Source organism: Boleophthalmus pectinirostris, unplaced genomic scaffold (assembly GCF_026225935.1).
Source record: "Boleophthalmus pectinirostris isolate CB_2022bp ecotype Guang Dong unplaced genomic scaffold, ASM2622593v1 HiC_scaffold_4, whole genome shotgun sequence".
In the NCBI taxonomy this organism is placed as follows: domain Eukaryota; kingdom Metazoa; phylum Chordata; class Actinopteri; order Gobiiformes; family Gobiidae; genus Boleophthalmus; species Boleophthalmus pectinirostris.
Window position 1 is genome coordinate 14,175,463 of NW_026571353.1, and position 25,494 is coordinate 14,200,956.

The 25,494-nt window shown below is 36.9% G+C and overlaps 1 protein-coding gene across 3 annotated transcripts in view; it reads left to right on the top strand.

Annotated features, from left to right (window-relative positions):
- Positions 1-25,494, top strand: part of galnt9 (polypeptide N-acetylgalactosaminyltransferase 9) — a 150,188-nt gene that overhangs the window by 78,857 nt on the left and 45,837 nt on the right. For all 3 annotated transcript variants that reach the window (XM_055162134.1, XM_055162133.1, XM_020928377.2), the window contains 2 exons: positions 5,503-5,677; positions 21,320-21,517. In XM_055162134.1, coding sequence (XP_055018109.1) covers positions 5,503-5,677; positions 21,320-21,517 — 373 coding nt within the window. The remainder of the gene's footprint in view (positions 1-5,502; positions 5,678-21,319; positions 21,518-25,494) is intronic.

Consider the following 25,494-nt stretch of genomic DNA (forward strand, 5'->3'; position numbering starts at 1 on the left):
AGAACATAGGTTCATAGGTTGACAGGGTTACCACAGTCATGGAAATCCTGGAAAAGTCATGGAAATTGATAGTCATTTTCCAGACCTGGAAAAATCATGGAATTTTATTATCTCTTTCACGCAACTACAGTGTTCTGTTAAGCTATCATTAAGCTATTATGATTATTTCTAAATGTATGTGATTTTTGTTTAAAAGAGACAATAATAAATGCATTGACAGTATTTTGAATGTTAAAAAAACTATAATACCAAACCATAAGGTGAGTGGAAAGGGTTAACATTTCATATTTAGCCCTAAAAGTATGAACAATTCTGCACATGCAGGATGCCGTAAAGTCATGGAAAATTCACTTTAGGCCTTGAAAAAGTCATGGAAACGTTTTGAAATTTTGTCAGTGAAAAAGAGTGGGTACCCTGTATTGACTATACATGTTGTTGTCATGAAGATATGCAAAAATGAAATATTGATAGCAAACACCTTAATAGTCTATAATAATAATCATAATCATAACATATATAATATTTTAACATCCTAAAAAGTATTGATAAAACATGCAGAACAAGGGCATGTAGGGTTGTTTTTCCAGCATTTATGTTGAGATCAGGATTCAAACCACCAACCTTCGGAAGATATCAGAAGACAAACACTGAGCTACTGTTGGCCAGTTTCTCAAACTGTGGTATGTGAGCTCCTTCAGGCAGATAGGACTTTTCAATTTGTGGGTTTGCCTAATTTAAAGTTCATTTTAACTTTTTCGTCTCTTTTGGATAATTTTCTTTTTAGAACCACAGAGAAAATGATGTAATCCACTTTTAGACCTGGTTCAACCTGAAATAGTCCGGTCATATACTTCATTTGGATCTGGTGCTACTTGAAAAGCCAAATCTTGTCTTTGGTGAGCCACAGTATTAGACCAACTATTTCCCAAGTCTGCAGTGCCATGGCCCCCTTATTAAAGATTCAGCTCCCCCAACTAGTGATGTAACGTTCAAGTCTTCTCTTTTGAACGGTTTCTTAATGTGAACTGCTGTAACCCGATCTAATTTTTAAAAGAACCAAATCTTTTTCTTTTTAATTTGTGTATATTTTTTTGCTGATTAATGCTGAACCAACACAAGCATCAGCACAGAAGCAGAGCGAGCAACACGAGTGACAGCTTTATGCACAAAAACCTTTGGCATCAAAATAACTTTTTTTTTTTTTTTATTAATATTGTTGTGCTATGTTTTATTTGGATTATGCAGAATTTCAAAGGGTAAACACACTCCCACTCTCAGTTGGAACCATTTTAAACAGATCTGAGCCTTGGTCGTTTCTCTCTGTGATTATTTTGCAGATAAACTGTGTTCTCACATTGGCTTCAATCATATTATAAAAGAGCCAGTTTTTTGAACGGCTCTTTGACATGAAAGGATCCAAAATATTCGGATCCCATAAAAGTGTCATCACTACCTCTGCAGTACCCCAATAATAATTCATACTGTATTGAAAAGAAAATGTCATGCTAAAATAATAATGATTTATGTGGAATTTATGTGGTTCAGTAACACAGCTTTCAAATTCAATTTTCTTGTATGTGCTCAGCCCTGGATTCCACTTATATTAGACCCCATACAGTGCAATATAAGTGGCCATTTTGAATAGTAGCTCAGTATTGTTTGTATTTATAGATATTCCTTATAGTAACATAATCGCTTTTTTATTTCTATACTGTCATGCTATAAAAATAGAAGATAACAGCTATGAAAATGAAATAATAAACTCAGCACTTTATTTTTACTTTTAAGTTTTCTCCTCAGTGTTTTTCGACCACAAATGCTGTAAACTAACAATATGCATCTGTAGAAGAGCACAAATGTGTGGACAGTCAATAGTCTTTTGTTCATAAACTCTGAAAATAAGCGGCGCCTCACTGTGGAATTGCATCTCACATTGATTTGTTCTGTTGAAGGTGCAGGCTCCAGGTAATCACATGTGGCCATTTTGTTTACTGCTTCTGCCGCTATTGAATGTGGATTACTTTATCTTCAGTGTGCAACTTTGAAAACCAATACATCAAATCTATGGACTGTATAAAACTTCAGCAGTATATAGACCACACTACGAGCGATATAAAAAGGTGATTGTGATCTATAACCTTGGAGTCATTGAAGAGGAGAGTCGATGTGGAAAATTCACTTGGAGATCAGTTTGGCTCCAGAGACAGAATCCAGCTTTTCATGACTCTGCACTTGTTTAATTCAGTGTCAAATGTTGTGACCGGTTTACTTAAAGGGTCAGTGGCTCCAAATGCACCCCAGATATCCCCTACAGACTAAACTGTGATCCAGAAAATACTCTCCCCTTCTATTCTGGGTCCTGTTATATGCATCATTTTGAGGACTTTTCACCCTTCAGAAGATATTTTATTTTATAAGTTATTTATCTCTATGGCAACAGTCCTAATTTCTTATTATTTATAAACCCATAGATAGGAAAGTGGTTTACATTTTGAACGAAAGCAGTTCGTGGCAAGTCCTGTACATAATCATTCCTTCCCCTATGTTTTCACTCTCAACTGTCGACACCTCTTAAAATACTAACTAGATGGAGGAAATGACTCACCCTAATAGCCTTAATTACAAGAGTCTTAGATTTGGGCTTGAAAATAACATGCTCCAAGATAAAACAACCTAGCTAGGGTTTTCTATTTTTGTATGTTTCTATGAAGATAAATACAAAGAGAGCAACAGAGATGGGGATTGAACATCAAAAAACAAAGTCATTTAAAAAAGTAAACAAATCAGACAAGATTTGCTGCTGAGTCACTAGCGGTAAATGCATTTTTTCTGCACTGTTTGTGTCAGAAAACTGTAGAAGAAAAGCCAACAAGTACTTAGCATTTTAAAATCTTCATAGTTTTATTATAGGGCTAACTAGAAATTCTGTAATACTTAAGAATGATTGAGGCTTAGTAACTACTTAATTAAGTGTATGTAAAATCCCTCAGTTGTCCAGGTAGAATCCATGGCAAAGGAGAAATTCAATTTGTCAACTGGACAAACATTTATTCAATTAAGTGGTTATTAGTTAAAGTTCCATAATGGTAGTTACTAAGCCTTCATTATTCTTAATTGACTATTTGCTAATTAGTTTTCATTCTTTATTAAGGTTAATTATTGTATAGTTACCATGAAGTGTTACCAGAATTCTATCTCATTAAGGACATAGCCACCAAAATTTATTCTTAATAATAACTAGTGTTGTCACGGTACTAAAATTTCATACTGAGTTTCCATACTAGGGAATCTACTCAATACTTAATACAGATTTCAATGCCATGATTATAATTTAAACAAATCAGATTAAACTTTTATATCACCATGTGGTCTTGTAGTCCCTCAGTCATCCAGATAGCTTCCATAAACTGGTCTGTGGGTAGATACAGATTAAGATCATTCTAAATTTATTCCGAAAAGAAGGTTCATTTCTGTCCTGTGAATGAGACTTTTTAGTGCCGATACTTGCTCAAATGACTATCTAACTTTGATACTAGTTCTAATATTGATTTGTATCTAATTTTTGATACTTTTGACAGCCCTCAACACAAGTAGTATAGTCTTTTACCTTTACCTCCTGACTTACCCATCTCTCCTCTTCACACCTCACTGTTCTTCAGATCCTGATCCGGAGCTTTCTGTGTCTCCTCACTCGCAGACAAGGGATCACTCTACCATCCCTCACTACTTTTTTCTTTCTAACTGTGATTAATGTGGCGAACCCAAGTCAGGAGTTAGGTGTAGACGCCACCAGCTTCCTTATTATTCTCCATGTGGGAAAGTGGATCTCTCAGCAGTAACCCGGAGGAACAGCTAAAGCACTCATCTATCCTCGCAACTGACACAGACAGCAATTTGTGCAGCTGACTGTTTGGGAGAGCAACTTTGTTTCCAGTGATGACAGCCGCACCTTTGTGAGCATAAACCAAGAAAGATGTTATAATCTAGTGGCAGTGATGCTGTGGGATCAGAGTGAACTGCAAAAGACACAAAAGGAGGCTATAGGTTAGACTGTTGTATTTTTTCCTAAAATATTTAAAAGTCCTATATTGCACAAAATGGATTCCTGTGAGATTTCAGTCATATTCAGTTCAGTTATCAAAAACATACTCGAATTGTGTTTTCTCTCATTTACATATGTTTGAGTAATACCAGAATTACTGTCATTATTAGTTTGTTTACATCCCCAAAGCTCAAATGCTCTGTTCCACCTTCGGATATCATGCAGTGATAGTTTTCACATTACAACACAGCTACCTTTTCCCTTTAGCTCAGTAGAGATTTGCAATTCCAGTGGTTGAAATCATCCAAATTATTCTTGTGAAGTTTTGTATGAACTTTAAAAACACAGTGGACCACTTCTTGTATTACCACATGACATCATAAGGTGGAACAGAGTGTTTTCAGGTTGAGAAAATAACGAGATATGCAGGATTTGTGTATTAAGCATGTGTGAATGAAACAAAACTCTAGGTATATCTCAGATGACAAAACATTATAACATAGATAAGTAGAGTAATACTCAACTCAAGCACAATGTGAATACCATTAGGTACAAAATGGTTAACCTAAAAGTAAAGCAACTCTCTTCTTTTCTGCCCTCAGGTGCTGATTAATTCAAGGTTGTGATACTAGATTCTGACTTTTCATTGGTGAAGGTCTTGTACAGTGTTGAGTTAATTTTGATAATGAGCTAAAGACTCTTTTCATACCAGCTCACAGTTTAATTTGAGAGTTATTTTTGAACATTTGTACCCGCTTTTGTAATTTGCATGGCTGCGTATCAAAACATGCTGCAAGGTTTTTTCTTAAATTTGGAAATCTCACAAACACATGATGGATAATACATAATAAAAGTAATCTTCTTATCTCTCCTATTTATGCATGAACCTGTAGCTAACTAACTTTAGCAAACACATTTCTTCTTGTTAAATTCTCATTACTTTCAGAGTGTCAGCTTCACTAACTCCATTTCAACTTGATAACCTCACATGATAAATACATTTTCACACACACAGTCTTATTATAACACCTTACACGTGTTTTACAGATTCGACAAAGCTCCGCACTGTAGTCATTATTCATTTACTCCACATTTGGTGGTTGTAAGCCACAGCTGCTCTGGGACAGACTGACTCAAGCAAGGCTGTCACTATGTGCCATCGGCTCCCCCAGCCACCATCAATCACTCATGCACGTGCCACTTTCATACTTGGCGAGGCGGGTTAAGTATCTTGCCTAAGGACAAAAAGACAGAAGTTGGTCCAAGCAGGAACTGATCTTCCAACCAAACACTGTTGCCTTGTCTTCATGTAGACTTGGTCAAGTCCTGGTTGTCCAGGTTTATTTCCAGGTTTAGTTTCAGTTTTGATGCGGTGGGTGTGCAAGTGATAACTTATAATCAATGGAAGTAATGTCTCTGCACTATTATCCAGTCCCTCTTACTCGTTTTCTTTCTTTCAGTTGAGCTGAAGTTCAACCTGGACCAGTACGTGAACAAGCGTTACCCGGGTTTGGTGAAGATTGTGAGGAATAGCAAACGTGAGGGTCTGATCAGGGCTAGGATCCATGGCTGGAATGCTGCTACAGCTGCTGTAGTCGGCTTCTTCGATGCTCACGTTGAGTTCAACACCGGCTGGTAAGTGAGAAAATTCAAATCTACAATGTGCAATTTACACTTAATAGTGAGCTGTGATGACTGACTAGAGTGGGCTCATTTATATGAATGGCTATGATTTGCAAACAGAGATAGGACACAGGAAGTACAGGTACAAGATTTGTTTTAGGTTCAAGACTATAAAGAAGTGGACTAAGGGACTGTGACATCACCCATGGTGTTCGGCTCCTGTACTAGCAGTTATAGGGACAAATATGGAGGCAGTCTCTATATTACGATTAGTTTTTTTTAACAGACAAAATGGTGAAGAATCAAGCAGAGAGGGTTAATACGAACATTTTAAGACCAAAATGAGCTTACTGTCTACTTACTTACTTACTAGCACCAACAACTATTTGGAATGTGGCGGCTAGTAGGTTAACTATGTCAATTTATTTATACAGTCTGTGGATTCAGTGTATTCTTCAGTTTGTTTTTTCATTATTGAACTGGTTCTAATAAAACAATATGAAAAATTGCGTGCTGCATATTAGGTGGTCATAATATTATGTCTGTTATGTGTACCCTTCCTCATATTATCATTTTAAAATCCGGTCCTTTATAATGCAGTGCAGACGCCTAGAGCATTTTGAAGAAGGCTGAGTTTGGATGGAGCACTCTCCTGCAGTGACCCTTATTATTACCAAGGATGTATCTTTAATAAGCTTCCCCTTTGTGTCCCATTAAAATGAGAGCAAAGCCAGTTACTGAAAAGATGTCTTTAAACCAGAAGAGTCCAAATAAAAGACTTATTAAAAAGGAAAACCAAAATGTTGAAATTGCATTGCTATTTTACTCGAGGGCTCGGTGCTTATTTTGTGATATGGAATTACTTGTGGGAGTCTCAGTCCAATGTCTGCCTGCTGCTTAAGTTTACCAGCAAACAAGTCACTCAGATCTGTGTAATTGGCAGCTAATTTGTGGTTGTCATCCTGTCAGTGTCTGAAGATGAAGAGTAGAGGGAGCAGCCTGCAGGCACTAGAGGCACTGAGCACAGTTGAGGGCGGAGGGGGGCTGTGAGGAAGGGGAATGCATATATTTCATAAGGATTTGGTGCACTGTATAGGAGTCAGGACATTGTGATACCTCGACAGCTATGGTGCAGTGGAGAACTGAATGTGTCATGATGTTATATTACAAGTGTAGGACAAAAGTAAAAGTGCAATACTTAAGTAAAATTTTTAAGTATCTGTACTTTACTTAAGTACATTTTACAGTGAATACTTTCACTTTTACTTTACTACATTTGAGAACATGTGTCTGTACTGTCTACACTATGGAGTAAGAAAGCTGTCAAAAATATTCGTGCGCGTAAAATAGAAATCCGTGCGTATTTGGGAAATCCGTGCATATCTGGCTGTAGTTGCGCATAAAATAAATATTTGTAAACTCTCAAATGACTCCAGTCGTACATAAAATATATTGTGTGTATTTTATCCATCAGAATACGAATTGAAAAATTACGACGTCATGAATTACAATCACGAAATGAAAATTTACGATTACGCTTTCATCAGTACGAATACGAATTCACAGACGGAACTTTACTGTCAAAAATACGTCATCACTTCACAGACATTATTCATCGAGCAGAAGAAACATCAATCAAGATCAAGACTGCGCAGCTCAAGTTTGTAGCAGAGGGTAAAAACAGAGTAATAGCACAAGAAGCTACAACAGCGACCAACAAGTGGGTTAATTAAAATCTATTGTAAAAATGTTTTGAATTCGGGAACCGAACGCTGCTGTATAATATTGTGTAGAAACACCTCCTTTGAACGGGAAATTGCACCTATATGTTAGATAACATAGTGGTAGCCAGTTGGCTAACATCCGACGTAACGTTATCCCAGGGCTAATTAGCAAATATCAGGTTCTCTGTATGTTTAGATTAAAACATTCACGGCTACAGCCACAGCGAGCATCAGTCAGTCTTCACTTCAGCTGCATTTCTTGCATGAAATGCCACCAAAAGTTCCTCGGGACGCTGAAATGTCCCAGTTTACGCCAAACACTACCAAACTGTCCTGGTTACGACGTCACAGCCAATGAAATGTTACACATTACAGTTTAATGCAGCTTCCAGCAACAATTAATGTTCGTGTTTACAGGCAACACCTTGGTATGTTTACAGTATTTACCGGTAAGTTTAACGTCACTGTAACGTGGATGGATTTGCTAATTATAACCCATTATAACTCATGTATAACCCATTGTCTGAAATGCAGCTGAGATGAAGGTTAAGACTGACTGATGCTCGCTGTGGCTGTAGCCGTGAATGTTTTAATCTAAACATACAGAGAACCTGATATTTGCTAATTAGCCCTGGGATAACGTTACGTCGGATGTTAGCCAACTGGCTACCACTATGTTATCTAACATATAGGTGCAATTTCCCGTTCAAAGGAGGTGTTTCTACACAATATTATACAGAAGCGTTCGGTTCCCGAATTCAAGACATTTTTACAATAGATTTTAATTGACCCACTTGTTGGTCGCTGTTGTAGCTTCTTGTGCTATTACTCTGTTTTTACCCTCTGCTACAAACTTGAGCTGCGCAGTCTTGATCTTGATCGATGTTTCTTCTGCTCGATGGATAATGTCTGTGAAATGATGACGTATTTTTGACAGTAAAGTTCCGTCTGTGAATTCGTATTTGTACTGATGAAAGCGTAATCGTAAATTTTCATTTCGTGATTGTAATTCATGACGTCGTAATTTTTCAGTTCGTATTCTGATGGATAAAATACACACAATATATTTTATGTACGACTGGAGTCATTTGAGAGTTTACAAATATTTATTTTATGCGCAACTACAGCCAAATATGCACGGATTTCCCAAATACGCACGGATTTCTATTTTACGCGCACGAATATTTTTGACAGCTTTCTTACTCCATACTACACCACTACATTTTAGATCTGGATTGAAAAGTAGAAAATACTTTTGGCTGAGACTTATTTTTAGCACATTTAGTTTAAATTAACGTCCCAACTTTGAGCAAACCAAATACACAAAAACACAAAACAGCTAGAAATTTTTTTAAAAATGACTTGAATCACTTAAAATCTGCTTAACTCATTATCAAAATTACTACATTTCATGCTTTAATTATTCTAAAACTCTCTGCAAAATACTTTTAATACTTTTCATATGATACTTTTACTTTTACTTAAATAATCTTTTGCCCCGGTGTCTGTACTTGTACTTAAGTAACAGAATTGAGTACTTCATCCCCCACTGTATATTACTGCAATATCCATTGGTTTGATTGAGAGAAGCTCTACTATGGATGTGAGTATATGCATAATGTTAAAGTTCACCGAAGAAAGTCTTGAGCTTTTCTTGTTGTTGTTCTAATTAACCTCACACATAATCTCATTATCGCATAGTATGTCACTATGTGAAATAACTTGTCTTAATTAACTGCTCCACTAACCCTGAAGCACATCAGTTGAAGACCATATACTCCATAATTGCTAACACGGTTTACACAATCACATTTACATGCACAGGTAGCTCAGAGTGCGCTCTTCATCTGATTTTTGTCTCGCTTTTCCACAGAACTTGTCAGATCATGCTTGTCCCAGTCTATACGCAGCTCTAAGAACTGAATAGGTGTGAACAGGGGGCTAAGAGACATTCGGGGGTATCTAGTAATTTAGCCTTACTGCAAAAACTGTGTTGCTATAATTGCTAATAAAAAGTATCATACTACCATACATATAACTCCACTTTTGGCAAACATTGATAAGTGCCATCTCATTTATGTAGATCTTATGCAGATATATGACAGCACATTTCATGCTCAGAAGTTTTTTGCTCTCCCCTAAGCACATAAACACATTGAAGCTCTGGTGTACTTTACTCACTTTACCACAGGGGATGAAAACAATGAATCAACACAAGCGAGTCCATGGTGGAGGGGGTGTAGTTTATAGCTGCTAATCTAAAATAAGTGAATACAAACAAATACGTCATATTTTCCTGGCTGCTGCTAGTCTGCTTATAGCATTATCAGACTGTGCTGTTACATGCCGTTCGCATCAGAGTACACAGAGTTCTACAGATGTGTTATTGGGATCAGGGAGATCTCATAGTTCATGGGGTTTTTTTTAAACATTTTAAAATGGACTAGGGGAGTTAATATTTTCCTTTCATGCATGTAAACGTAGTGAATGTTCAAATTTGTTCTATACAAACTTAATTAATCAAGACCAGTCAAAAGAAAATGCTACTACCAGTACACATCCTGCTACATCTTTAATAATAAGTCATGAGTTGTGCTAAGGCTAAGTAAAGATGAAATTCATTCTGTGTTCATTATTTGTTGTACCATATACATATATAATAAAAGTAGAGAAAAGGGAAAAATGCACAGTAAATGAAAGAATGTTTGAGATATGTGTGAGCGGTGTAATAGATAGGTGTGGAGCGCGCAGGTGTACAAAGAGAAAGTGCTGACAGCGTGAAGAGTAAGGAGGCGGAGAGCACAGAACATGGCGGAGGTGAGCAGGTTACGTGGGAGCAGGAAAGGCACGGTCTATTTCAGAGGAAGAACAGATGGAGAACACATGTCACTGGGGTATCAATTATCACAGCTAATGCACACACCAGCTATGATATGGGGATACAGTGCACATACAGTGTAATGGGGGGAATAGTTGCCTCATTTGTATTAAGATCATTGACTCAAACTGTTTGAGATATGAAGTCAAGAGTCATGTAATTAGAGCTTTTATGAAATATGATTACATTAAAGGTCCTACATTATGTAAAAATGATTCTTGTGAGCTTTAAGCCATGTTGTAATGTTGTTACTTCCTCAGAAACATACCAAGTGTTGCATCATTCATGCATGTTTAAGTAACCATTTATTATTAGTCTGTGTACATCTTCAAAGCTCACAATGCTCTGTTCCACCTTATGATGTCATGAAGCAGTAATTTTCAAGTTAACAGCTTTTTGGTTAGGATATATTGGCAAATTCAGGTCTGAAATGATCTAAGTGATTCTAGTGAAGAACAGAATGTTTTCTGTTTGAGAGAAGAACACAGCCTAAGTATGCAAGATTTGTGGGTTAAATATTTGTGAAAGAAACAAAACACAACTCCAAGTATGTTTTTGATGAGGAAACATTATACCATAGATCACTCAGTAGTGTGATATGAGCCCTCTAAATGTTAATGTTTCATTTATTATTCAACACCATGCATACCGTAACAAGCAAATGGTACTAAACATGTGACTAATATGAATGTGACATGTTTTCATGCTTTTTTAAATTATTACCTAATTCGGTTGTTGATATTAATTATGGTAAATATTTATGATAGTTATGCAACAGTCAAGTGGCAATTTTTGAAGAAAAGTTGACAGTTTATACATTCATTTAACAAAGGTCTTGTCATATAATGTATATGTCGACTAATTACTGTTGTGTAAATTTGTCAAGCTTTGGCACTGTTAACAGTGCAGTTGCAAACAGTTAAATGAAATTAACTTTTACTTATGTCACATCTGCTGCCAATGTATGAGGAAAAGTGTGATTCTTTTAGATACGTTTTTTTAGTAGTAGCAGCAGCAGCAGCAGCAGCAGCAGTAGAAAGAGTAGTAGTAGTAGTAGTAGTAGTAGTAGTAGTAGTAGTAGTAGTAGTAGTAGTAGTAGTAGTACTAGTAGTAGTTCATAGTAGTATTTGTAGACTTAACTGTTCATATGTACTTGAAAAAATACCCAAATCTCCAATTTAGGCTATTTGTATATTTCACTGATTTGTAATATTTTTTCACATAATTTTGTCAAGTAATATCACTACTGTTTATGTAAGTTTGACAGTGTAAAAAGATAAACCCTCCTTTTCTACTGAAATGCCAAAGCCATACATGTTCCAAACTTACTAAGGATGTGGATTTAATACATAGCATACGCTCACAGTGATAGAGGTGGCGACATATTCCTTTATGCATCCCCTTTTTATTCAAATAGATTCACTCCAGCTCTGTGCCCCGCTGTATCCATTTGTTACAGTGGGAGAAGCCCACTATTTATCACAATATGATTATTCGCTATGGCACGTACAGTGATAAGTGAGATGGATGGCGCCGCTGGACGAGGTGGCGAATGACCTTGCACACAGGGAGCCATAGAGACAATGCCTCCGCCCTGAGCCGCTGGGCTGTGATTCACTGGCACACGGCCCCTCCCCGCAGCGCTCGCATTCAGAGCACAAACGTATTGCTAGCTGGCATTAGCGTTAAAGCAAATATAATTGTATCATAGCGCACCGCGCACTTGACAGCTGCTGCCTATTCCCGCGCACCATGTTGCTTTATGGCGAGTTAAGAAGCCAGCTCGACGGGCCAGAGGAGTGATACAATCAGATTTGCATTTGTTCGTATGGTAATGTTGGATGGAATGTGAAAGTGTTGCTGAGCATTTAGAATGAGTTGCATCAGCTAAATGTTCATGATCCATTAGACTTGGAATAGTGTACACAGAGAAAATGTTTGTTCTATAAATAATTTGCTGAAAAAAATCACTTAAGGTTGTATAATAATGCAATAAACCAATACCCAAAATGCATGTGATATGTCCATATGTCTAAATGTCCAAATAGCAAATTCACAAAGTCAAGAATGTGCCACAGTAATAGCGGGGCTCCATTGTGTCCAAAGTGCTACATGAGTGTTGGTGGTGGTTGGAGGGGCCTTATTGATTATCTGATCCTTATCTTGGCCTAGTTGCATCAGCTGTGACTTAGAGTTAAATTTGTTTAATACCACTCTGTGAAACATATGAGGGAAAGCAGTAACAAAAGCAGGTGGCAGACCCTTCACTACAAATGTTATAAAGTGTGTCTTTAAACTTTTGTATTTATAACACTTAAATCTTATAATTCTGTCTTCTTGTTCTTTTTTTCTTTACAACCGGCATGCACATTACATCTCTACCCATTACTACTCAACCCTTTGCTGTATTAGTGGTTGCCCATTCAGCCTTGTCTCTGTCCCTGCTTGCTCCAGTGAATAACCAGGATTAATGGCATAAATAGGAGCGTGTTGTAATTAGGATCTACAGTGTTGGACTCTTGAGCACTGATACACACAGAGACATTGATATTTATGTGGTTTTTGAAACCCAAGGCCAGCTCAGATTCGCCATTATTAAGGATTAATGATTAGAGTAGACGCGGGAGCTCCCTGCTGAGTGTGTGCTGGAGATAAGGTTGTCATTTTCACGCATGTCCAAATGAAACGCATGCATCACAAGATGGAGCTGATCAATGTTGGATGCTCTGCTGCCATGTGACCTAGTGAGAAGTCATAATAATTACATGAGGGAATTAAAATGGAAAATCTGAATAAGGCTAGCCTGCACCATTCTAAATAATTATGTCCTCTGGTTATTTACACTATGTTATGTATAATGATGTTATGATTGTGGGCTAGCATAGGGTTACTACAGCTATATAGCTTCATGCAGTTAAAGGAACATTTTATTCCAGTCTTTTTATAAATACTATCAAGAAATAATGACCATTTTGAGTCCGCTACAGCCAATTCAGCAGATACAAGTACACGTATTCTTTTACCTTATAGCTGGACTATTTCAGGAGGGTGTCACTGGAAGTCATTTGTCTTCATGCAATCCAACACCAGTGAATCTCATGCACTGAACCCATACATATCCTCAATGGTCTTCATCTTCACCTACCGTCTGCAATTTCAATCCTTGCACTGGTATCTTTTCTGAAGGAGGATTTATGACTGCTTGTCTTCATGGACATGTTCACCTTTGCCTGAATGTAATGTTCCACAGCATTTCATTAAACTTATCTACTGTATCTCCATAATATCTCATGCTGTTGCACCTCTGCTCTGAGAAAGCACTGGGCACAGAAACTCCATACTTTTTAATGAACTGTATGGACTAATTTGGTTTTCTTATATATCTTTTGTATCCTATATAATAATATTCATGTCTGAAATACAGAATTAATAAAGAGAGTTGACAGTTGACACCACCAGGCCAAGCTACAGGTTAGATCTGTGGAGGGACGAGCCCACTTACAGTAAGAATTAAATTAAATAATTGTGAAATAGATGTTTAATAGATGTCTAATGCTCTACTGTGGAACATTACAGGAAAAGCAATCACATTAACAAAATAGTTTTTATTGTTGACTGAATGTAATTGCGTTGTATTATTTATTTCTCTAAATCAGTGACTGCAGAAGCAAACTAGCTGTTTAGCTGTAATCTGTTTTTTTATGAGCTTAATGCCCCTGTGCGTTGTTCCTTCAAATAAAAACTAAATTATCTATCTCCATGAAGACAAGCACATGGCAGACCCGCAATCAGAAATTTTATGCAGAAATTTTTATTGCTGGATCTTTCATACCCACCTCAGCGTTAACTTTTCTTTTTTGTTTACTTTGTACATAAAACCTCTAATTTCAGCTGCTCTTCAGATTGATGTACATTCTTAATTCCTCCATTGTCCCGTTATAGGGTTAAGAGTTGAGCTTCTTGATCATGAATGAATATAAAATAATTACAATCATTTCAGTCATTGGTTTAACTAATACACCAATAATACAAGATAGACTTTATTGTTAATATTGAAGAATACTTGTGGAGCAGATGAGGGCACAGCTGTATTTCTATATAAAACCATTGCCTGCCCGTGTCTGTAAGGCTTGGGAAATATTTTTAGCTTTGGTAAATCATGTCTGCTCTCGGCATCTGCTGCTGGATCAGTTTTATATCAGTCTGAGAGCAGAGAGGAGGCTGCAGTCGTCCTCAGAGCCAGACACTTCCACTGAAAACCTCTGAAAAGACCAGATCTGTGTCTCTGCTGCTTTTGAATCCTATCTGCCAGCACGTGGTGAAAAATGCATTTATGGAATCACCACCTATTTTCAAGCCTGTGCTACTCCATCCCAATATCTCATTTGTACCACAATGAATGACAATTCTGCACAAAAGACCTGTGGGCTGTTGCTGAAGGCTGCAAGCTTCAAAAAATATCCTAGATTTTCAGAAATTTGCTCAAAAACTAAATGCCAGAAATAAAAAGTATTATTTATGTTAATGTTGTCTTCATGTGGCATTTAATACTGAGCTGGAGTACAGTCAATGTTGAGTAGTAACTGAATACTGAGTAACTGAACTGAGAATACATGTACTGAGAATACATGTACAGGATACACATTTTGAGTATATTCAGAATTTTTCTTAAATCAAAGGAACACATTACAGTTTTTGATCATGTAATTCAGGCTTCAAACTGCAGAATCAGTGAGAAAAATAGACAGCTCTTAAAGTGAGGCAAGTGTGATTTTTCCTTCTCCAGTTTGTGTTAGGAAATCCTTTAAAAAGGGTGAAACAAACAAAAAGCTGTTTTTTTAAGACTGTTTGATTACACTATTTTTTGAATGCAACCCTGCGTGAAAGTATTTAGAGTACTTAGAATACAGTACTCTGACAAATAATGAAGAAAATTTTGTTTGTTTGTTTTCATATTTTTGGTTTTATTTTGAAAAACAAATGAATGAATGATACATGGATTGATATAGTTAATATCTCTGTTATTTCTGGGTCTACTACATGAAACAAAAACTCACAAACTGCCTGCACATAGATGTTTTTTCCCCTCAGAAGAGCTTCTAAAAGTGGTGACTTTACTCAAAGACAAATGCAAAATTTTTGTCAGTTGAAAAGACTTTGAGATACAAGTTTTGGCAGGTTATTCGACCCAACAGCAGTCTGCTTTTCATCTGAATTTAAAATGGCAATTCAACCTAATATTTGACAGCACAGCAGCCAATTACAATTATTGGTACTGGCTGCCTTTTCTGATATGTTGAGCTATGTTGAGACTCCAGTCATGTTTATTCTTCTGTCTGTTTATCCAGATTCCTTTCACTGTTAGTTTAATTCTCCCAAATGTGTTAGCATGATGTGCAGCTCCATTTCGCCATCTGCCATTATCCAAAGACAAATAATGAGGAATGAAGAGTTAATAAATCAAGCCACGTTCTCCTGATAAGAACCGACATGGCGGCTATAAAGCTACCGTGGAATCTGTCAGTCTGATGGAGGTGGCAAGGAGAGAGAAATCCTATTTGAATATGGATTTGATGTGATCTGAAAGAATAACCCTGGCAGTGGAGCGCAGATGAAACGGCAGATACAAGAAGAGGGAGGAGAGAATGTCACTACCAGATGTGTCCTCCTCTAGCATATCTCTATCTTATCACTCCAATCATGCTCTTAGTAAAGTCTGCCAGATCTACTTTTGGGTTCTCAAGGACATTAAAACAACATAACGTCATTGTGCAAAATAAACTATGCTATGCTAACTGTAAGCTATTTGTTTATTTAATTAACTATATATAGTAGGGATGTGTCAAAGTTCTCACAATAATATCATGGACCATCACAATATATAGAATTATAAGTCTCTTTGCTTAAATTAAGAGTTAAAAAAAAAAAAAGATAGAGGGAACTACATAGACCATGATCTTTTGCTCCATTTCAGTGTAGACTACAAGAAGAAATAACAGTTCTAAGCACTTTTAACTCTTAGTTCTTCGGATTACGTCTTGTCTAGGCATTTTAAGATGAAAAAGTATCATATTAGCCTCTACAAAATATTGCAATAAATATACTGTGTATACTCTGAAAATATCATGCTTTAATATCATGCTCATGAGAGATTTGATATTGTTACATTCCTAATCGTGAGCCTCTCCACCATTTCGCAATAAATATTACCGTGAGGTTCATGTTGTTACGATATCGTATCGTGAGACTTGGATATTGTTACACCCCTAATGTATGGAATTATCTTTTTAGCTAAATTTAAAGGGCCCATTACATAATTTTCTGATCTATGTAATTATTTTGTAGCCAGACTGGCCCCACCTAGTGCCTCCACTCAATTTCATTTCTCTCGAGCGACTAGGTCAGGAATCAGAATACACAGTTCGCAAAAACCCCGGAAGTGTGAGTTTGGGCAACAGCCAATCAGTGAAGAGCCATACATTCTCTGTTGGCAACGATTCCCAAGAAAGAGAATGTTTGGTGAACAAAGAGAACAAATAGAATGTTTGGTGAATTTTATCAAGGGGAAAGACATTATTGCGCTTATTCCTACGGGATTTGGGAAAAGCTTAATATTCCAGTTAGTCCCACTTGCAGCGATTGGTTAAATGAAAAAAGTACCCGCCTACTGTCAAGCAAACAAATTTTAATGCTGCAAGGTCAGACTGATAAATCAGGCTAATAATCTTGTTTCCTCATCGAAAACATACCTGGAGTTGTGTTTTTTTGTGTGTTTTGTTTCATTGTTTAACACACAAACCTGCATATTTAGACTGTGTTCTTCTCTCAAACGAAAAACACTCTTTCCACCTTGTGATGTCATATGATAATACAGGAAGTCCATACACCTTCATTAGACTCACTTGGATCATTTCAGTCCTGGAATTGCCAGTCTCTACTGAACTAAAGATAAAAGGTAGCTGTTAACATTAAAAAATGACCGTTTTGTTACAAGGTGGAACAGAGCATTTTAAGCTTTGGAGATATAGACTATAATGAAGGATTACTCAGACATGTCTGAATGAAACAAAACACTACTCCAGGCATGTTTTTGAGACAATATACAAGCTCACATGAGTCAGTTTTCTGTAATATAGGACTTTTAAGAACTATGCATACTATGCAAGTAGTTAAAATTTCCTCAGTGCCACTTTGGGTTGCAACTGTTTTTAACATTGTCAAACTACTTAAAATGTTTCGAATCTATTAATTTATCATTTCTGGTGCTCTAAGTTCAAAGCTTTATTTAAATGGCACTTTCCTGGCATTTTGTTCCAGCCATGCACTTTTAACTTTATGAATAACTACCCATTACTTAACCAGTGTAATATACAATATAAAACTGATTATCAGTAATTTGATAATACATTATGTCAAATAAATCACTAAATAAAATATATGCATTGATATATGCATTGATAGACACATGTTAAGACTAAACACTATTCTTTCTACCTGCATATTAATTTTGAGATTGGCTCCACAAGGTAAAAGTAATTGGAAAGCTGTTGGAGTTACCGCAGTACCACTGCTAGCACAGTAGGGGGCTGATTAAACACTGATAGAGTTTGAAGGTTATAGTCTTTGGTGTGTGCTGACCTCAACAATACTGTCCTTCAAATAACACAAAATAATAGTATGACAAGGTGGTGACTAATACTAGATCTTTGAAAATAAAAATGACCGTATGGTAGAAATATGCTGCATCTACAATGGGCTGCAGAAATCCTACATAAAGATGGCTTCAGATCTGTTTCATTGTACGGGATCAAAGGGAATGTCTAAATGCAGTGGACCATGGTTGTGAGCTTTAAAGTTACATTTGATTTAGGGCACGATGACTTTCTGAAGTACGAGTAATATAAAGAAATCATCTTCTATAAATTCCGCATGGCTTTAAACTTGAGTGCACTCTTCCCTCCATCTCTGAGTAAGTGCTTTAAATCAGGCATCTATCAGAGCATATGGGCACTCCAGTCTGTGTATCTTTATGTATTGTGGCGCTTGATAAATTTGCCCTACTTTTTGGAGATGTAGATGGTATCAGAATGGGCAAAGACAAAAGCAAAGTCAGAGAGAGAAAGAAAACTATAAACATTAGTTATTATACAATAGCAACTTGCAATTTGGGTTAAAGTTAGAAGTGTATCAAGGGGAATCCGGGGAAGAGGTCTGCTTTGAAGACTGGGAGATGGAGTCAGCATGGAGGAGATTAGACAAATGTGGCCGGTGGCACTCACTTCCTTCTATGCCATATGGATTTGAAGCCCAGCGCTCTTGGCCAAGGTTTAAAATAGCTCAGAGATTTTATGTGGTTTTATTTTATGACTGCAAGTCACCTCAAGTGGAAACTCTGCAGGTTCAAAGGTGGAATGGGTGCCTTGGGGCAGGCTTATGTAAGCAAGGCTGCCAATCTGCACCATCAACCCCTCCAATGACCACCAACACTCACACACTAACCATTTTCATACTAGGCAATGTGTCTTGCCGAAGGACACAAAAATAGTTTTGCCACTGGCCCCCCCATTACGGCACCTGATTTTCTCAGTGGTCTCCCATCCAAGTACTAAGCCGGTATGGCTACTTTTAACTGGATTGAAAAGTACTTTTCATATTATTTTAGGGGTTATTGTCACCATGTTTGTGGTAACATCCTCAGTGTGTTTTTGTCCAAGCTTTGGCTTTAAGCAAACAAGAATAAATACACAAAATTCATCTGAAAAAATAACAAATTGATTCGTATTTCAACTGTTAAAAAAAATATGTATCATTTTTAATCAGTATCACTACATTTTAACAAATTAATTAATACTTGAAATATGTGAAATACTTTTACTTTTTACTCTTAATATACATTTTTAAATGGGTAATTAAATATTTTTACTTAAGTAGATTTTTTCATGTTATACTTTTACTTTCACTTGAGTAACTTTTTACCTCTGTATCTGTACTTTTATGTAAATAACAAAATTGAATACTTCATCCACCAATGTTATTTGACTACCACATTTCTGTAGCTGAACTAAATTCTTATATTTTTACTTTATGTCTTTGGTCTGACCTTTTAAGTGTTTAAACCCAAAGTATTACTGTACAAATCAATGGGACAATTGCACACAATGTCATCACTTTCATAAGGTTTCTTCTCAAATGGTCTTTTAAACCCTCTATTTTTGCCATTGCCTATTCAGCCTAAAGGATATCAGTGGTCCCAGGAGCTCCCTAAACCTCCTCCTTTTCTCTTCAACTGTTTGGATTTATAGGATTTTACCTGTTTTCAATCCCTGCTCTGGGATACGTGCCACTTTTTTGACATTCTGTTTTCACAAGCAAGCGTTAAAAATTATGATATGATATTATTTTTGTCCTGCTAAAAATGCAGGTTTGTCAGACGGTTGACATTCTGAGCTTTAGCAGGGAGGAGATCACAGTTGTCATTTTGCATGTTGGAGAAATGCTGATTCGACAGACCGGTGGAAACCTGGGTAAACGTTGCCATGAGCGAAGAGTTAAAGCAGGGCTGCTCTAGCTGCTCCTGGCCCTGTTCTGTTGAATCTACTGTAAATAATACCTTTTGGTTGGTGATATAGGCCTTTTCTGCGCTGGGCTGCTATGCCAATACCCTGTCATCCATACACTGCTATATGAGCTGTTGGCCATAATAAGGTACTTTTAAGAATTATTTATGATGTCAGACCAGTCCAGTATTGGAAAAAGCATATAAAAAAGTGCTGATCTTTGGGTTAAGAAAAATAACTTTTTTTTAGCTGATATGCACAAATTTACTTAAAAAATGTATTTATATAGAAAATATATACATTTGTTATATAGTAAAGGCTCTGTATGTTTTTAGCTGTTTTTTTTCTACAGAAAGTGAGTTGGGACAGTTTCATTTTCTCTGGTGCCTTATTAGACCTTTTACAGCTGACAGCGTTGCTACTTTGTTTTGTGGTTTTATTTCTGCCAGATCAATGATTATTGCCCCTTTCTTATTTGTGCAACAAATCAGAAACATCTCAGTATTGACTTTTCAGTAACTTCACGATAAGTCTATTCTAAACCCTATTCGCCTACAAATTGGTTGGGTCTCTATCTCTGAATGTCAGTAGATACACGATTGCCAAAGAATAGAAACACTTGAAACATGAGCTCCTGACTTCTGTTTTAAAGAAGTCAGGTGCACTCTGAGTCATTGTTACAGTGGCCTTAAGTGTGCACAGAACATGAAAAGGACCACTTAATGTATTTCTTAGTATAAGTAAAGGCAAGGCAAGGCAAGGCAAGTTTATTTGTCTAGCACAATTCGTACACAAAGTAATTCAAAGTGCTTTACAGAATAAGAAATACATTAAAATCATAATAAAAACAAATCAAAACATAAATAATCATGAAGATTAAAGAAGTTGTACCAGTGGTGGTACTTCTACCATAACAGTTAAAACAACACTGCTGCTGTATATGGTTGCTTAAATGGTGGTAGCAGCATGTTGTGTGTATTTGTATTTTTCTGTTCTTTTAATACTAATAATAGTGGTTACCAATTCTTTACATTAAAGGGCTGCAATATATATGACTATTTTGTCACACTTAGCATATTGCAAAGACTGTAACAGAGTACAAATCATTTAAAAGGCCTGCTAACCATGTAGTTCCACCTCTAAGTACCTATGTTTTGAAATGCGTGGTATTCTTGTAGAGTTTAGCATTTCAGTCTTCTCTCAGTTGTTAATGCTCCTGGACTTTGATGAGCATCCTATCAAAGCGTAAAATGCACATCGGAATCCTTTTTTTTTTAAATCACATTCAATTTTTTTCCTAAATCTCATTCTTATACTGTATATTTCTTCTGGCATCAACCACTCCTGAGGCCAAAAACCCATTCAAAACAAAATTATGTTGTTGAAATTGTATGTATTTTATTTTCTTTTGGAATAATGTCTTTCATGATATTAAATTCTATCATTACCATCTACCACAGTAGCGCCTCACATCTCTGTGTACTTCTGTCCACAGGGCTGAACCTATCCTGACCCGAATGAAGGAAGACCACACACGCATCATCCTGCCCGCCATCGACAACATCAAATACAACACATTTGAGGTCCAGCAGTACGCCAACGCCGCCCACGGCTACAACTGGGGCCTGTGGTGCATGTACATCATACCCCCACAGGAGTGGCTGGACAAGGGCGATGAGACTGCCCCCATCAGGTGAGCCGTGACGTATCTCTCCATTATAGATGAGGGCGTTTGATGAAATATGGATAGCCTTGGGATATGACTTATTCATGTGCCCAAACCATCAAACTGAGGTGAGAGTGTGCGCCGCAACCTGCCACCAAAACATACCAATAAATCTCCCAGTACAAAATGGTCTAATTATCAGGATGAATGTGGGTCATTTGAATGCAGGATCACAAAGCTGCAGAGATGTGCTTTCAGTAATTGTGTGTTTTAAATGAGCAGCTTATAATTTAGTTTTTGCTTTGGTCAGGATGACATTTTGCTACAATAGAAGTCTTGCTCATGCATATCTATTTTGGATTTGTTGACCTCTGTCCTCTGCGATTAACTTATCCTTCCATCAGAGCAAACTTCAGTTTGGGAGCTAATGCCTGTATGTCAGGAATACCTAGCTTGAGGATTAGCCTTTAATGTTTGTGTTGTGTTGTGCTGACAAAACCCACTCAGGCACATGGAGAACAGGAAGTTTTTGAGATAGGCCCCATCTGTCTCCAAACATGAATACAAAATGTTCTTATTTGGTTTTACAAATGAAAACTCTTTTAGATTTGAGATGATGCACTTGTGAATATTGTAAAATAAATGTCTCCAGATATCAGGTAAGCATGTCAAATGAAATATAGCTCTTACTGAAAACAACTGTAACGATGATTTATTCTTAATTACAAAAAACATTAGACCTGATGCCCCATGTATTTGTTGTTTTCATTCTCAAGATGATTATCCAGTCAGAAAGTAGCCTCATGTGTGTCTCTTATTTGGTTTACTAGTTTCAGTACTGAAATCCAGTTGATTTAATCCTAAAAGAGCTCTCTGATCTGAATCCTCCCAATCGAAACTCTAGCATCAGCAGCCAATCATTAATCACTTCCTCTGCTGCTACTGTCTGCTGTCTGTCCATATAAGGGTACATCAAAAATAGAATAGTGACAAAAAAAATACACGTTTTCAGTATATTCTAATGTTTTTTTAGATGTACTGAGAATGAGGAAAAATGTATGTGTCATCTATGTGCAGGTTAAGACACTTGCAATCCAAGTTTACCTTTCTTTTTTGTAATTAATATTACAGGCTGCATACAGTTCTACTAAGTTTCAATGTTCTTTCAAAAAAATTCAACCTTAATTTCAAAAGTACTTCCAGAAATCCTGTGGCCATTATTATTCTCATCCAAACTCTCAGTGCCATATAAATGGAAATGCACTTAATTGCTTTGATGTGTGTGTGACAGAGGGGAGCGTGCAGGTAGGGCGCTGACAGCCTTGTGTTCCTGTAGCTCTGCCTGGAGTTGTTTGTTTAAATGGTGGAGGTAGGAGCTTGGTGCACAGGGTCAGTCCATATTAGCAGCATGAAGCAGCTTCTCTATTGGTTTTCATCCTTTACATATTCATAAACACTGCTGGATTGCGAATGTTGCTGGAGGCTCGGTGTATTGGCACTTGAAGCCAGACCAGAATTTAAATTATTGCCGGCATATGAGCCTTTCCTGTAATAATGTCATTGAATTAAAAGAATGGCTCAGAGCTTATAGTGCTGTGCATATATTACACAGGTGGGAGAATCATGTTAACGTATAGAGCACTTTAATAAATGCAAATTGTTTCATATTGCCGTTTTAAGAAGGGTCAGTTAAAAGTCAAGGAGAGAATTATTCATTTTGTTTTGGATGCAAATTGCTTTTTAGAGTCATGAATATTTGAATCCAACTATTTTAAGTCATTCTCTTCACTTACTTAAAAGACAAATAGTTTCAGGCTAAAACTAAAGCAAACTAGTTTTTAATACTAAAAATCATACATGGAAAAAAACTTGCTGCGAGTGGGCTTGTGGCTTCACCTGTTTGTCCCCATGGAGATGATTAGCTCTAATGCCATACTGTGGAAGATTCCAGACTAAGCAAAACATATCCATTCAGAGAAGCAAGTGTCAGACCCTCCATCAGAAAAGTTACTTTGTGCACCTTTAATGTTTTTATATAAACGATCCATTGTTAACACTATCTTGAGTTCAACATGTTTTGTGTAGCAGTACTAAAAACTACTAGATAATCTATAATCCCATTTCTATGTGCACCCTGTTTTTGTAACATAGGAACAGTATCTTGGCAGAGGTTTTATTGTCCAAATATTTGATTTATACTTTTTGTGTATTTATATTTTGATGCCCCTTTCTCTCTACTCCCTCACAGTTGTATAGTGCTATTGATTGAGTATAGTAACATCCAGGTGAGAGATGTAAAAAGGATCAAATCAAACCAGAGTCACACAAAGCGGTTTGGAGTTTGCCATCGACTCGTGTGTGCGTGTGGACAGATCGCCTAAGGGCCGGCTGAAGTGTGGCGGCTGTGAGGATTTCTATTGGAAATCATTGGTCCTCTTGTTTCTCTGAGGTTTCTGCCCATCAACAACGCAAGTCCATTCACAGGTCTGACGGACTTCCCTTTACAATGCTTTGGACTCAGTGAACAATACAAAAGTAAAGAAAGGATCGAGGTGTGCTGAGGTACACTGCTATCAAAAGCAAAAGAGATTTTCTGCGCAGCACTGCTCTATATTGGGAGAGTGAGAGAGCGGTCAAACAGTGTATTCACCTTTTTGTGTGTCATTGAAATTCAGTTCCAAGTGGGCAAAAGCTACTGAAAGACATAGACTGTATAATAGAAGTGGACTAAGTGAGTGTGATGTTACCCATAACGTTCGGTTGCAGCCAAATTAAGCTCAGTGAAGCAAAGGACCATATTTGGAAATCAGAATGCAAAACCAAAGACCCAATTAGGAGTGAGGCTGTTGAAAGTACACACCCCCTTCCGGTCACGCCACTAGTTTGGCACGGGCGGGCGCTTAGCAACAAGGCTGTCAATCAACCTGCTAACGCTAGTCGAAGCAACTCCAAAGAAAGCAGGCACTGAATTGGACTGTCATTAATGTTTTTATCTTATTTTAGAAAAATTAAATATAAAATAAAAACCCTATCATATAGAACAGGTTAATACAAACATTGTGGGACCAAAATGATGAGCCTAACAGCAGCAGTTATTGAGACAGTGGTGACCATTTTTCAATATAAAGTGAACTGCAACCAGAGCTCAAAGGAACCACTTTGTGATGATGCTCACTTCCTATTTTGAACACGCCTGTGAGTGGGGTTAGCGATGACCATATATATGCAGTCGATTAATCTGTCAATGCCTTAGTTGATCAAAATGTGTACTAGTTGGACTAATCTTTTTATTTAAATTATTTTATTGAAAGGATTTATACTGGAGAACAGAAGAGTGAGTTAGCTGAAGATTTGGTATTTTTTGGTATTTATGTAAAAAGGCAGATTCACAAGTTTAATATGTCTTTACACAACCTATAGCTACCTACCTATTTTTTTTTTAATTAGTAGTTATTTTTGCAACTTCTTTGCTGTTGTACTCGAGGGCAGTTTTGGTCAGATACACAAAGATATGTAATAGTTTTGAGAACTTTTGCCACGCCCCCTTTTTAGTCTACTAATCGATCAGCAGGACATGTCTTTAGTCCACCAAGAATTTCTTTAATCAACTACAACTCTAGTATCTTACATAACCAAAATATGCAAATAATACACACTATATATTTTTTTGCTGCATATTATTTGTATCACAGTAAAAAATATGAAAGTAAGGGATGACTTTGGGTGAGTCTTACAGTTGCAATTTTAAAATTTCTATGCATGTAGTTTTTGTGTACCTTACAAATTTCCCATTCCAGTTCTAACATAAAAACACAAACAGCATAAAAAGGCCAAAAAGGAGGAAAAAATGGCTACTGTTTTGGGACCAAAATGTATTTGTGAGTTTAATAACCCTGTACCACCTACTCTCCTGATTTTGAAATGAAACGTCAGCACTAGCTTTATATTAAATTAATACACATTTCCCCAATTTCAGCAAGGTTACAGTCTGAATGAGAGCTGTC